At 41.4% G+C, this 15,617-nt stretch overlaps 3 protein-coding genes across 3 annotated transcripts; 1 reads left to right on the top strand and 2 right to left on the bottom strand.

The window, feature by feature from the left end:
- Positions 1-554: 554 nt before the first annotated feature.
- cntf (ciliary neurotrophic factor) lies at positions 555-4,287 on the bottom strand. The gene is made up of 3 exons (XM_053339285.1): positions 3,827-4,287; positions 888-1,202; positions 555-807 (listed from the first exon to the last, which is right to left on the bottom strand). Exons 1-3 carry the CDS (start codon positions 3,944-3,946, stop codon positions 637-639), a joined length of 606 nt encoding a protein of 201 aa, XP_053195260.1. The 5' UTR covers positions 3,947-4,287; the 3' UTR covers positions 555-636.
- Positions 4,288-7,082: 2,795 nt separating this feature from the next.
- Positions 7,083-8,341, top strand: si:ch211-113e8.11 (uncharacterized). Its single transcript, XM_053339242.1, has 2 exons — positions 7,083-7,356; positions 7,499-8,341. Exons 1-2 carry the CDS (start codon positions 7,274-7,276, stop codon positions 8,154-8,156), a joined length of 741 nt encoding a protein of 246 aa, XP_053195217.1. The 5' UTR covers positions 7,083-7,273; the 3' UTR covers positions 8,157-8,341.
- A 130-nt stretch (positions 8,342-8,471) lies between these two features.
- zfp91 (ZFP91 zinc finger protein, atypical E3 ubiquitin ligase) lies at positions 8,472-14,811 on the bottom strand. The gene is made up of 13 exons (XM_053339166.1): positions 14,783-14,811; positions 14,083-14,513; positions 13,757-13,794; positions 13,500-13,616; positions 12,767-12,806; positions 12,353-12,463; positions 12,177-12,269; positions 11,879-12,064; positions 11,564-11,614; positions 11,333-11,411; positions 10,685-10,799; positions 10,459-10,558; positions 8,472-10,352 (listed from the first exon to the last, which is right to left on the bottom strand). The coding sequence occupies exons 2-13, from the start codon at positions 14,487-14,489 to the stop codon at positions 9,359-9,361; spliced, it is 2,331 nt and encodes a 776-aa protein (XP_053195141.1). The 5' UTR covers positions 14,490-14,513; positions 14,783-14,811; the 3' UTR covers positions 8,472-9,358.
- Between the last annotated feature and the right edge of the window lie 806 nt (positions 14,812-15,617).

Genomic DNA, 15,617 nt, shown 5'->3' on the forward strand with positions numbered 1-15,617 from the left:
ATGGTCTCATTTTCCTCTGAATGTGCCCCTTGCTGACTACTTCCTTCGTCGGCTGCAGTGAATCTTGGCAGTATATCTAAAATAATAACTTCAGCTGTATCCAAGGAGTGAAGAGTGCACGAGGAAAACCATGACTGTGAGTTTGATGTTTTCAGGTGAAAAAGTACATATTCATTTTCTTTTTTGAGTTGGTGTCAATCTAGTGTCAATTTGTTGCCTTGATATCAAAAATGTGAAAGAAAAAAGAGTGATTGTGAGATTTCGTGTTACAATGTTAATAATAAGTTGTATTAGAGTCTGCCATAAAATTAACTAGCTCCAACAAATTTTGTTATTAGCTATATTGGTTATGTTATTGACCCCCATCCCTCTCTGTCTGAGGCCTCCGTTCATGCAGAGGGGGCTTCAACCCCTTAAAGTAGCCCAACCCACTTATGCCTTTGTCAGTACGGATCTGTGTATCTCTCGGCTGGCTATTATCACTCATCTCTTTCTTTTTATTTCCATATCAGTCAATTTCTCAACCCACTCTTGTCTTCTCGTGGTTATTGTCCCTTTACTCCCACCCCTTTCTCCCTCTAACCTCTTTTCTCTCATTATTCCTCTTCACCTACACATAAGTTTCACGTCGCCAGATCATCTCCGGGCACTTCTTGTGCTCCTGACTCGTGAGGTCCTCGCTCTGTCCTTGGCTATCACTGATGGTAGGGCTTGCAAGGTGGTGATGGTCATCTTGGTCCAGTAGTCCACCTCTTTGAAGATCCGGTATACCCAAAGCTTCAGCTCAAACACGGTCGAGCTGTCTATCTGCCAAAGAGAACGGGAGAGATCACCAAACTCTGCTTCAATTTCATCATCATAACACCTCTGCCAACATCAGTGCCTACCTCCAATCCATCCAAGCTGGGTGTCAGGACCGCCTGGCCGTCTACAGCTTTGAGAAGTTCTTCAGTGTTGAATAAAAGAAGTGAGAGCCTTTCCTTTACCATCTTCCTCTGGGTCTCATACTCACCCTTCTTATGACCGCCCAGCTCCTCTTCCTCTTTGGCGATTGCTCTCTCCAGCAAGCTGCGGCACTGTAGCAGAGCTGAGTGGAGCCGCCAGAGCTTATCCCTTGTGTCCAGCTGGGAAGAAGGAGGAGGGACGGACACCAGACGGCCATCAGCCACTGCAACATCTGGAGAAAAGGTCTCCTTCTTTTTCTTGAGGAGGAAGAACACAAAACAACCAGGGTCAAAATTAGAAGCAGAGGCAAAATTTTGGGAAGATATCAATGACGAAAAACAGTTGGGAGTTGGGAAGTAGAATAAGTGGAAGAATAAGTGTGAAGTACTAACCAAACTAATGTCACTTTTTGACAGTAATTTGGCACCATGTTGAAGATCATTGGCTACAGGCCAGATGGATCTTCTCTTAACACGACAGGAATTTGTTCACAGTGATTCACATGACTTCTAACAATAAAACAGATTTGACAGCAGAGGAAAAGGACTTCTTATGGGTAGGAATTTGTATCCAGCCCAAATCCAGTAAGGATTTATTAAATCAACAAGCAAAAGGTTAAACTGAGCCAACATAATAACGCCAACGCCTGGCAGAAATAAGGAAGGAATGCTTTGTGTTTGCTTCACATGCAGAACAAAATGAAACAATATTGTACCAAACAATACTGTTTGACATTATATGATGTGAAAGGATGATATATGACTCAACTGATTGTTTGGTCTATAAATCATCAGAAAACAGTACCCATCACAATATGCTAGAGCACAAGGTGACACCATTAAAGGTCTCGTTTTGTCTGTGAAACGGTCCAAAAAACTAAAAATATTTAATTCACTATCATGTAAGACCAAGAAAAACAGCACATTCTCCCATTTGAGAACCCTGAACCACTTTTACCTAAATAATTACTTGAACATTTAATCATAAAACATCAGAATATTTCATTATTAATTTTCTTTCAATCGACTAGTTGATTAATCAACTAATCATTGCTGCTATAACATGATGCAACTTTCTTGATAAAGTTAACATCTGAAACCCAAACTCATGAAAACACCATATAGACATTAAAGACATGGTTTCACATTTCAGGAAATACACTTTTTTGCTTTTAGTTGCTAGATTAGAGAAAAACTATATTCTCATGTCTATACATTGATGCTAATATATGAAGCTAGCCAGTTAGCTTAGCTTTGCATAGAGACAAACAGATTCTGGGTAACCTTGTTGTCGGTTTGAGTAAACAAACAAAATATGTTAAGTAAAATTCAGAGGTGGATTTTGTTATTTCTGGACATAAATCTGACTTCATTAAACAGCATACAGAAAACACTTTCAGAGCTTTGACAAATATTATGATCTGGCTGATAATGCAGTGTGTTGACAGGTCATCTCTCAAGCATGATTGTAATTGGCTTCATCTTTGGTACTTGAGTGAGTTGTGAATCCCAGAGGCCACCTTGTGACATTATACCAAGGCGTTAATGTTGAACCCTGCTTGCAAGTTAGTACCAGTGTGACAGAGTGGCCTAATATGAACTGGATGGTCTGTGGAGAGTCAGAGGGGAAATGAATGTTTACTGTTCAGACTGCTGAGGAAATGTGATTCAAGCGGTTATGGATACCCCGGGAAGCGATAGTGTAGCCAGAAACAATATTCTCATGGATCATTGAGAATTGTGATAACACAGTAGGCTGTGAAAATGATTTAAAGGGTATCAAACGGATGTTGTAAATGACTGTTTTCCCACCCAATTAATTGGCAAAGGACATCCCACATGGAGAAAAAAAAATACTCCACCTGAAATATATTCAATCTACAATGGAAATTATTACAGATTTATGAGCCAAAGACTAAACTAAATCCTGTTTCAGAGACAATATATCCCAGTAAAAGAGACAAAGCACAAGAGACAGAAATGTCTACCTACATTTCTGTATGTCAGGCTAAAACACATCTAGTTATTGCATGGCATGTTCACAGGAATGAAGCAGATGACAGAGTTTTAGGGCAACAGCAATGTCTTAAAAAGAAAAAAAACTATGCCCATAAAGTCAGTGATAACACAAAACTGTGTCAGGAAAAAGAAAAATTGAAGAAGACAGGAGGGATAGAGGAAGGAAAGGTCAAAATCCTAAGAGTGAAGTGGATGAAGTTATATGCCAGGCCACTACTTCCCTCCTAACAGACACATAAAAGGAAGGATGAGGCAGTGAACTGGCAGGAAACCAAGAAGTTTTAATAACTGCAAGCTCTCACACCTGTAGGCAGAGAGAGAGAGAGGCGGGCTTGTGTGGAAGAGATGAAGGCGTCATGCCCAGGCATCAATAAGCCTATGCCAGAAAAACGCCCACCTCTGTCATTCCAACTGAGTTTGCCCCCCCACCCTCCACTCTGCATTCCTGCCCCCTGCTGTCCTACACGTAAAGTCTTTCTCCAAACACACACACACACACACACACACACACACACACACACACACACACACACACATCCTCTTATCTCTCGTTTGCACACATCCTTTTCATCATTCTCTCTCTCATACTCACACATGCACAGAGGACACTCATGACACACATGGAGACAGAGAGAGAGAGGGGAAAAAAACTATTAATTTTCCATTTAACCTTGGCCTATTTCTCTCTCTCTCTCTCTCTCTCTCTCTCTCTCTCTCTCATACTCCCACTCACACTCACACACACACACACACACACACACACACACACACCTTTCTCCCAGGCATTGAAATCATAATGTCATATAATGTCATCTCATTCTGGCAAGTTGCAGCCAGTTGGAAAAACCAGCTCTTCCACTCACATAAAGTTCCAGTAAAATGGAGCACTCGTGATGCAGTTGCTCGGCTATAGCAGTAGCCCGGGCCGCCGTGGTCCTGCTCTGGTCCGAGCCGGTCATGCCTCTGGTCCGCCTGTCAGCCATTGGCCCTCAGCTGTCTATGCTGGGAAGAAGACACTTTAGTGCGCACTTGGAAGTCCGCTATTATACACTCGTGTGCTCTTGCCTCATCCCGACAGCACCGGATCCCCCTTCATGCTTGACTTCAGCCTGCCCTTCCGCTCCCCTCTGTTGAAACTTAGCCAGCGGCTTGTTAATTAGACCTAGGCTGCTATAAGGTTTCCGTAAAACCAGTTTCCCAGTTACTCCGAGCTTGTCTTGTTACTGTTACATATGTTACAGACTTTGTGGCCAACTCTCCGCCCTTTCCCCTAGGAACCTGATGCCAGGCAGGAGGAATTTATACGGGACATGCCGGGGCGGAGAGCCTCGGATTAGGGGGAGGAGGAGAGAGGAGGAGGAGAGAGGAGAGGAGGAGCTCATCAATTTATTCATGAGGAGCTTATCTGATTTACTGGTAATGACAACCAATATGGTCTAAATTTAAGAAGGATGTTGCTTGGACTATTTTAGTTTGCTGTGCTGTTGTGGCTGCCTTAAGGGGGGGGGGGGGATCGCAACAGCAAAAACACTGTAGGCATGAATTTACCTGTAGCCTAATATAAAATAACTAAGAAGGCTAATTTAACTACTAAAATACTAAAATACTATATAATGCATTTTATATGATCAGTTTATATGATGCATTGTTGTAGATCAAACTTCTTTTGGATTGAATTTTGGATTCTTCAAGTACATTTGGATTAAAGTACTTTTATAGTGTTGAATTGATACTTGCACAATTGTTAACAAACTGCAATTTAAAGAAGATATAATGGTGATTTTAAGTAATGTCTTTTCATCTTTAAAATTAGTCTCACTGGATAAGAAATCTGCGATCCCTCATTAAAAAAACACTACATATCACTAAAATACAATATCTACACAAAACCTACTTTTTCCACTATTTAATTACTATGTGTAGCAAACTGTATACATTTAGTCATCTCAGTAATAATGAGTAGTGTTTTGGGATGCATGAGAAGGCTGAATTAGCACCTCCATGGGCCCCTGGGCACTGATGGTCACGGACCCCCACATCATCTTGCTGCACAAATCATGTCCACCCCGTGTTACCCACCCTGGCCTTTTAAAAAAAAAATGCAGCAGCTTCTTTCTCTTCCTTTTTTCATTTCTTTTGGCTTCCCCATTGGTTTTGGTTACAGCTGGCACTGTCCATTTTCCGCTCAGTGAACAATTTTCACCAGATGATAAAAAACTAACCATAGTGCATTGTGACATGTTGACCAATCATCACTTGCTGAGCCATCAAAATAAGAAATGAAACAGTCAATCATGCGAATTGATATCTTCGCATGAAAGTGACAATAATTATCAACATCAAGAGTGAAAAATAAGGGTAAAAACTGTTTTTTTTTCTCTCTCATCATGGAGGGCCCCTTTTTGATCAAGGGCCCCTTGGCACTTGCCCAGATTGCCTGTATGGTAGATCTGGGCCAGCATGCCTATGATTACTATATTATGACTATTTAAATCACTGCATGATTATCATTTAATTACTTATAGCTTTTGAGAGATGACTACATTAAAATGACTTATTCCTTCAGATTCATTACTGAATCACTATAATGCTTTCACATGTACTGTGGTATGCCTTCACAATCACTGCTGAATTACTTTCTACTGTATGTGTGACGTTGTGTCACTACTGATCAGTATTGCATTTCTTTTCATTTCTATACAAGCCCTTTTGAATTAATATTGAAAATAGACACATTTACTATTTGCCTTCTCAGTATCATGTCATATATTATAGTGCATTTAAAGTATTCTTATCAAACAAGACTGAGTTTACACAAGCTATATTTCAACAATTGCATTAATATGGCCTATAAAAAATGTATATTATGTCAGTCTTTTTCATTTGGCATTGAAAAACACAGGGGCGTAACTAATGACATTGATATGTTACATTTAGACTTCCAGTAAGTCCTGTCAGTGAGCCAGCATGCACAACACAAGGACCCAGCTGCTGTTATTATTTACACCTGTTCTTGACTAGTTGAAATACTGTCCTAGAGAAAGGCTGAAACTTATCTTAATCAATTCAATTTTAACTTTATGGTCTTACATAGTTAACAAATTCCACGAGCTGATAATTGTAGTTTAGAGCAGAGAAAATGAGTGAGACTAATCATTAAGGGAATTTGAGGAAAAACACACAGAAAAGGCGTTAAATAAATGAAGTAAATATTCAAAAAACCTTTTATGCACAGTAGAGAAGTTTATAGAGACACTGGTGCATATTTTAGAAAGTTCTGTATTATGAACTTTCACATGTTACAGTATGCTACAAACATGTCAACTATTTCTTATATGCTTCCTATCATACAAGAGGCAAGCAATATCACAGGGTTCAGTTTTGTAAAAGCCAAATCTGGATATTAAAAATTATAACAATACATTTACAAAGTACATGTGACTGTATCACATATAAAACATATTTCACATATTTAAGACACAATTTTAAATGAGAAAATTCCAGATATATGTTATTTTTAGATAATTCTCATGAGACAAGTAAGACACCACATGTGTAAGCATGAGTTTCACACATAATACCACATGAAGAAGTATTTTATATGTGACAAAGTTACATAGCCACATATGGTTTTCCACAGACATGGTTTTTCTGACATTTCACATGTGAAACAAAATGAATGTGCTTTTTAAGATATATTTTGATTGAATATGTTATGAAATATGATTACTACTACTATTTACAAATAAGCTCTATGGTAAAATGGTAAAATATACAGCACTACTTTTTTCACAATCATAGATACAACATGATATTTATAAACTTTTATATAGTAATATTTTATACAACGTTCCATTTATTTTTAATATTACAAAATGTGCAGCCAGATTTTGTGTATTCTGCAATGTAATCTATTCTATTATTTATAACAATATATTACATGATTATACAAAGAAAACAATCTTTTGGATGCTCACAGAGGTCATACACAGTAGACACGAATCTGTGGTTTGTGGATTAGTGATTTAAGGGTGCAGTACCACGCCTGTCCTCTCGGTGTCGCTGCAGGCACCGTCAATGTAAACACAGCAGCAGCTAAACACCGCAGCTAACGTCAGTGGAAACCTTGGTGTTGTTTCATTGAAAAGGGAAATGGGAATGATTGAAGATTTTGTCTCCGTATTATTTTAACATGACTAACAGTCCACTGTAGTGATCGTGCTCTAAAGGGACAATATTAGCACGCTTCACCTTTGAGACCAAGCTAACGAGCTAAGTAACTTAGCTTAGCTTCAGGTGATATTAGCGGTATGAACTCTCTGGTCGGATACGGAGTGTCCTCGGAGTCTGACAGCGATGGAGATGTAGAGGATGGAAACCACGGCGTACCTCGGTAATAAAACCCCATTATGAATACATTTACCCTCAGTGATTAATATACATTATGCTAGCTTATTGGTGTCGTAATGTTGTTACTATAAAGCCAATCATGCAACTTTTGTTTTGCTCTTTCTATGGCTGTCTTCATTATCAAGTTCTGGAAAGGATGGAGACAATGAAGCGACCGCTGTCAAAAAGACCCGCAACTTTTTACTGGAGTCTGGTTCTGCCTCCAGTGAGTCAGAAACCGGAGAAGAGGACCGGGACCCTTCTCTATCACCGCCACATCCAGCACAAGCACCGCCTGCTGTACGCCAGCCCAACCTGCCCGCACCGTCCCTGGGCTCCCTCACCTCTAACAAACTGCCTCCTCCTCCTCTAAACGCCTGCTCTCACAGCAGTGTGTTTGCCAACCCCTTCAAGGCTCAGGCAGACCAGAAGCTCAGCGCCTTGCAGAAACATGTCCCCTTAACAATGGAGGCCAAACCCTCACAGATAGGAGGTAAAAGGATGTGTGTGTCATACAGGAAAGACGGAAGGTGCAGGTTCGGGATCAAATGCAAGTTTGCTCACGACAGTGATCTCCAAACCGCAGTTAGTCCCTCTGACTGTCCTCCACCTGCGAGTGATGAAGCACCGGCATCAGCTCAGGTTGTGCCCCGTGCAGGTGGCTCACAGGAGACTGAAGAAGATTCAGAGGGGCAACAAGTGAAGAAGAGGAGGGTTGGACTGAGTAACACCTTGATTCCTCCTAAACGGGCTATGAAGCAGTTTGCTATGCAGAGGGACAGGGAGCGGATCAATATGTCCTGATGGGTTTTTTTTATTAGCAATGACAGTGTGCTGTCACAAAGCAATAGTATGCAGTTGATACCTTTGTGTGTGTGTGTCTATAATAATAGTGTACAAATAATAACTCAGGCATACAGTGTTTAAAATGTTGATGAGTAAAAATAGTGTTAATGAATACAAATAGGCTAAATGTTAAGACATTTATTTACATCATATAAATGAACAGATGTTGTGCCTGCTCTACCACACATCCTATGTCACACATCAGACGGCTGCAGATTTAGTCTTGACACATGTTCCAAGGTTTCAACATAGTTCTTGTGAGTGTACACAGTGTTTCAAACATTATTCAAGTGACAGAATATTAGTTTTAATAGTCTAATTTAGTGACTGTGCTTGCTGGATTCATGTGTGACTAACAGTGTCCAACATCATCTTTTGGCTGCCTGCAATGATTAAGGACGTTTGTGAGCAGTAAATAAATTATACGGGTTACTATTCCTTCAGTCTGCCAACAGCCAAGCTTAACAAACATCTGCACAAAGGTCATTTAAACTGGTCTAATGACACTGCCAAAATCTTTTAAATATGTATATTTTGTGACTTTTTACAGCCCTGTGTAACAGTTTTCTGTGTATATCTTTCCAGCTCTTTTCTGTTAAACTGGCCAAGTAAAGGTTTTGTTTTTGTCATAGCTCTGGACAGTAAATGAACAAATGGCTGACAATTCATTTCAACTGAATTTGTCCAATGCACACATATTGAGGAGGTTTGTAGCTTTCTAATGTATGTTTTGTGATGAATTCATAATATAAATAAAGTTGCTTTATTCCAGTAGGAACCTTGATAATGCCACACACAAAGGCATCTGAAGTGCTGGCTATTACAGAGGTATGCTATATTATTGCATAACAGCAATAGCTTTGCAACATCTTATAGAATTAATTTCTGCATCAGTACACACACACACACACACACACACTCACATAAAAGGCTAGTGAAGTTTACAGGACTTATGTACAAAGGCAACAACTTACACATATAGACACACATATCTTTCCCTGATACAGACATTCTAAAAAGCTACCAAAGATGACTATGAGTGAACAGTACATATTATATTTGTGATCCTACATTTACCTCAAACGTTGCAATACAGTATATTAGGTCACTGATGACATAATTTGCCACTATTTTTCAGCTTTGAGTGCACCACCCTTGATTTACATGAGGGCCTCCTGCACGTGTCTCTCAGTGCTGTCAGACAGAACGTCCTCTTGTCCTGTCTGCTCCCAAACCACACTGTCCTCCCCCACCGCCTCTGTCTGCTGAAGAGAGTTGACTGACGGAGAGGAGGAAGAGAGCACCGGATTGTCCAGAATATAGCTGTCCCCGTTGGTGCAGGCTGGATTCTGGGATTGGGTTTGGGAGGGGGACAGGAGAGGAGGGCTCGGGGCGGCTGTCTGCAGGGTCTGAAGCTGCTGTGAGGTTGCTAGAATGGGAATCTGCTGAATATGGGTCTGGGACTGGCTGACCGGCTGGAAGGTCATTTGTAGGATTTGTGTCTGCCCGTGGCTGTGCTGCTGGGAGGAATAGGACTGAAGGGGATGAAGCTGGGGTTGTTGCTGGGTCACCACTGCACCAGAATGGAGGGTCAGTTGTTGGATTTGGGGTTGCTGTGGCTGCACGAACTGGACGGGCATCTGTAGCTGGAGGTGAGTCTGCTGCTGGTTGTCAGCTGGCGAGGGGGGGTCAATGGGGGACAGGGCAATCGTCACTGGCACCTGCATGGTGTGGAGGCTCTGGTCTTGTCCCAGTAAAACCACCTGGTGACTCACTTGTTGGGTCACATGACCCATCTGGGACACCTGAGCCACTTGCTGCCCAACTTGCCCTTCCTGGCTCAGCGATTCCACCTGCCCCTCCTGCCCTATTTGGCTCATTTCCAGGCTGGTGACTTCTGCTTGTATGGGGTTTCCTGGCAGCTCCAGTAAGGATGCGGGGGTTGTGATGAGGGCGCCAGCATTTGCTGCGAGTGCCTCAGCAATTAGCACCTCTGGGTGACTCTTGGCCTTGTGGGCCACCACGCAGTCCTTCTTCTCAAACTTCTTGCCACAAATGGAGCAGGAAAACTGATAAGTGGCATCAGCATCATGCTTCTTCATGTGCCAGTTGAGAGACGCCTTCTGGCGACAGGTGAAGCCGCAGATTTCACACCTGTTAATACAAAAAATAAAACATTGAGGGGAAATACAAACCAGTAATATGGGAGAAATTGTCCATGACCAAACTAATACAATCAATAAGAGTGAAAGGCACTAACTGGAGGGGCTTCTCTCCGGTGTGGATCATGCGGTGCACAGCCAGATTGTGGGAGCTCTTGAAGGCACGAGCACAGAACTCACAGATGTAGTCTCTCTGGTCTAAAAATCACACCACACAAAATATACTTTATTATTTATAACAAGAAATTACCACCCAAAGATTTAACTCAATGCATATTTTAAGTACAGTACCAGTCCAAATGAATGTACTGTACATATGCGTACCTGTATGGTGTTTTGCATGACGAAGTAGCTGCTTCTGTAGACGGAAAAGCCTTCCACAAGAAGGATGAGGACAGACGTATTTCTTCTTGAGCAAGTGCTGGTACTTTATGTGATGCTGGTGTGCAAAACAGAGCAAATATGAAGCAACGACATATTAGAAACAGTTGGATGGAAGTCAAGATATAACAGTTGTTTTCTACTGTTATAAGTGATCAACCTTGACAATGGTGTATGTCGTCAAACTGTCAATAAGATGAATGAATGAATGAATAAAATGTATTTGGAATATGTGAACATGTTTTGAAGACACCAATTAGTCCTTCTGTGATGAACATTTCTTTAGAAAAAGTGTACTTCTTCTCACCTACGGATGTAATGAAACACTCCCACAGGAAATAACTTTGGACCCTGTTCAGCACTGAAAACGATTTGTTGATTGAACGATAAGCTGATTGCCAGAAAATGAATCAAGAGATGTGAAGACACCATCCTGGACTCTATCTTTAGCAACTGTGCTGTGTATTTTTAGTTTTATAGACATTCTAAAGATGATCTATTGATTCATCAAAAATGAATCAATGATGTTAAGTGCAGCTTTTTGAAATTTAAATGTTTGGAAATGAAATGGTCATTAGCAAAGAGACAGACCTGCAGGTAGCGAGGATGAGCCAGAACTGTGCCACATCCCTCCATCTCACAGCGCACATACTGCACTGGGGGCTTCTTCCTGAGTGGGAAAAGCACATGTCGACAATGTCATAATACTGAAACCAAATTAGTTAATTAAATGGATCTCTGCATGAAATGTTGGTATGATAATATGTGGAATCATACGATAAAGTTAATATTATGACACCCCACAACAGAAATAAACGTCACCTTCTTTTTGGCAGCCGTGGGGTTTTGTCATCTTTTTTCCTCCGGCCTCTCCTAACACAGAAAGAGCAAAGAAAATGACATAATAGCCTGGCAACAGAAAATCTCATCTCTACGGTGATCACAACGCTACCATGAAACAGAGGTTGCTTTGTAACCCCACGTTACATTCAGATTGAAGCTGAATGTAATACAGTCACAGGCAGAACAATTAGTTATTAGTTCATGCACACTTCTCATTAGACATACGTTTAATGTGAATATGTGCTAATGATAACATTTCCCATTTATCACATATTTAAAAAGGGATGCGCTTACTTCCTGGGTCCATCAGGGTCCTCCACTATTTCTTCCTCCAGCTTCACTTCCTCTTCCATTCTCTCCACGTTGTCTGAACCTTCTATCTTAATCTCAGCAACTTCCTTCTCTTTTTTAGGAGCCTTGTCCTTTTCTTTCTTCTCCTTCTGTCTAGGAGGAGGTCTGCGCTTTGGTTTGGGGACATCCCTGAAAGGACAAAGGAGAGATATAACAGGACAGAACAAAACTGATCTGTATAATCACTCTATTTGGAGAATATTGCAACAAATACAAACAGGTGCAACTCCACCACACAAACCTTTCAGCCTTGGGGTCATAGCTCTGATCATTTAAGTCATCTCTAAAAGGAACATCATCGTCACTGCTGAGTCCCTCTTCTTCTTCTGCAGCACTGAAAAATGTAGAACATTTCAAAATAAGGATTTAAAAGTTTTTCTTGCGAGGGCTAAAGGGACGCGCTTGAGTTAACTTTACCTCTGACTCTGTGGCTGGTAGTTTAAGTCGTTGGGGTCATCCTGAAAAGGAGGGTCTTTATCACCCAGGACTGGTTCAGCAACATGCTCGTTTTCCTTCTCTTTCTTTTTACTGAGACAGCAGAAGTGTGAAACACAGCAGTCGTCAAAACAAAGCACAAAACTCTCACTCTCACACACTTACACAGTAAATATAAAAAAAAGAGAGTATACTGAAATGATGTGCATGGCTGGATACCACTAGGAATACACTGGAGTGTTTTTACATTTTGGATACACTGACTCACTTAAATCTAGACTGAAAACTATATACTTTGCCAATTTGTAAAACAATCAACTTTAACACTGAGTGGAACCCATAACATTTTGTCATGTTGATTTAATGCTTTACCCACAGGGCCAAAAATCTACTCACATTTCATACTTCTCTTTGTTGTTCGCCTCCCCTTCTGCTGCTACAGGAGGAAGAAAAACATAACAGCAATGAGAAAGGTAACAAAAGCTGCTACAACCATCATTATACAAGATACATGTACAAATTTGTATAAATGATGCATCTGAAACAAAATAATATGTATAACAACATCATTTTAGAGCAGTCCATACGACTGCAACTCACAATTATTTTGATTATCAATTCACTGGTAAATTGTTTTCTCAATCAACCTAATCATTTGATCAATCAAATATTGATTGATTGAATAGAGAATTGCTTGTTATAATGTTCCACAACCCAGTGACATGTATTCAAATGTCTTTTATTTTATTCAACCAGCAGTCAAAACCCAAAGATGTTCAGTTTACCATAATAAATGAAAAGTAAAACTAAATATCCTCATATATATATATATATATATAAGACCAGCAAATAGGTGTTATGTTCAATGACTAAATGTTATGAAGATAATTGTCCATCCATTTTTGGACTAATTTCCCAGCTTGGTCTACTGCATTATAACGTAGGTGAAATATTGGAAGCAATCCCTGATATCAACCAGTCCATAACCAGGACTACAAAAGATGTCAATAGCATAAATGACATCCTGAAGGACAGCAGCCATGCTTTAGTGCTTCTGTGTATGATTTAATTTATGAATCAGGGGCCCACATGTTGAACCACAAACACTCATTGTCAACAGGTTGCTCACCAGCTTGATTCTCCGTTCCAGGCTCTGTCTTACACACAGGCTTGGCAGAGCTGCGGGCGGCCCTGCCAGACTGGGGTTTGGCTCCAGTCTGGGCTGGGGGGCGTCTGGAGGGGAGAGCTGGAGAGAGGGAGCAGGTGCATGCCATTAAACATAATGTATGTGCACAGACACAATCACACATACACTCATATGATATTTCATTCAAATTCAGCACCAGACACACCAAAAATATCTTTATCTAACATTTCTGTAATCACCTTGAGCATCTGTGGCAGGTTTCTTGGAGTCCTCTGAGCTGCAGTGGGAGAAAAATAAACACTGAGATATGTTTCTTTATCTCCTTACAGACTGACATGTCCTTAAGTTGCAGCATCAAGTAGATATGACAAATTGTAAAGGCAGGTAAGTTTCACTCCTCCTTCCCTGTGCGGAGCTGCAGGAAGAGGACGCGCTCAGCTGAAGGCGTGCTTTTTGACAGGAACTGACCCCACCGACATAAACGCACACGTTACAAGTTCAGTCAAGCCCTTTAGAAACAAATACAGCTGTCTGACAAGTCAGGACTGCTCAGTTCAAAACTTACTCTGTGGCTTGAAGGCTGTCACCTGCGACCCCCCCTCCAGGCTCAACCCAGCCCGCAGACTCTGACTGTTTCTTCCGCCTGGAGTTGGAAACTTTCCTCCGCTTGGTGGACCCGGTGTCCGGGCTCGGTTCGTCTTCATCGTCGTCGCTTTTGCTGTCCTTCAGCCAAGCCGGCACTGCCCTCGTTGACCGGTCTCTTAAAACCCGCCCCGAGCTCTGCGCAGTCCCGTTAACGTCCGTTAATGAAGCGGAGGAGACGCCGGACCTCGGGCGGCCCGCTCCCCGCTCCCTAAGCCCCCTCCGCGGGGTAACGGCCATACTGGTGGCCGGGGTCTGCTGCGCGGCCTTGTCCTCCGCCGGCTCCTCACTTTTATTTACATCCCCGGTTCGGTCGCCGGTCGGTTCCATCACCTTGAGGACTCTTCAGCCGGTCTGTAAATCCGCAGAAAGCCAAGCAGGTTCACTTGCAAATTGAGCAGAAGCGCACCACATCTGGTTTAAAGACGTTTTGAATGCAAGAGGCCTTTATCCAACAGTGGGGCATTTTCTGTGAATGCGTTGGGTTCGTCGCAAATCACATGCATCAATTTATTGAGTAGAAATTGAAAACTTTTCTTAATTATCTATTCAGCAATAAACCGATATATTTTTTTAAAGAAGCAGCCACTATTTTGGCGTTCTTAAAGCTATAGTAAACCTACTTATTCGCCCGGGCCTGGAGCGCAACCATTTTGTGCGCTTTGTTGCGTCTCCTTTAAGCCAAATATAAACCGAGGTTACATTCAGCAGCGGCAACGGGTTTTAGCAGCTGCACAAATCATCTGGATTTCCCTCTGTGCCTGTAGCAGGCATGGTCGGTCTCTGTGTGTACTGTATATAAATCTGCAAAGGCGGCAGCAGCAGCCGTGCAAAAGCAACGCGTACAACAACGACTGCCGGGGCTTCATGGGAAATGTAGTGCAAGTGAGATCACAGTAAAACTTTGACTTTGTTTTAAATTATATGTTAATATTTTTTTGTCATGTGTGTTCAGCGATTTTAGTTACAAAATAGATACATAATCCCTGTTTGTAAGGAATTTTCATCTCGGTTGCATGATGAATAACATAACTATAATAGGCTACAATATGAATGCAATTATGGGAAAATGTGCTATGCATAAACACTATTTCCCCCTTCCTCACACACTAACACACATAAAAGCAGGTGAAATTATGAACAGTGTATTATTTTCACTTGCCTTCACTGTGTTTGTATACTGTGCTAAACACAATACTTTACTGAACACTCAGTCTGCATGGTAAACATCTAGGCTACTTCCATGTGTTGAATTCATCCTAAAATAAATACAAAATGAGTTTTTTCAATATTACTATATTCTGCATTGGTGACTGGAGCTAACATGGCTGCCACTGAAAACCTGCACCGTCTGGTCTGACCGGTACCTCTGCTGCAGCCTGCGCTGATGAACTGCTTTTGCCACTAGATGGCAACATTGTCCTAAGTGTGGAATAGCCTCTGATAATATGAAATATA

Source organism: Scomber japonicus, chromosome 2 (genome assembly GCF_027409825.1).
Source record: "Scomber japonicus isolate fScoJap1 chromosome 2, fScoJap1.pri, whole genome shotgun sequence".
NCBI lineage: Eukaryota > Metazoa > Chordata > Actinopteri > Scombriformes > Scombridae > Scomber > Scomber japonicus.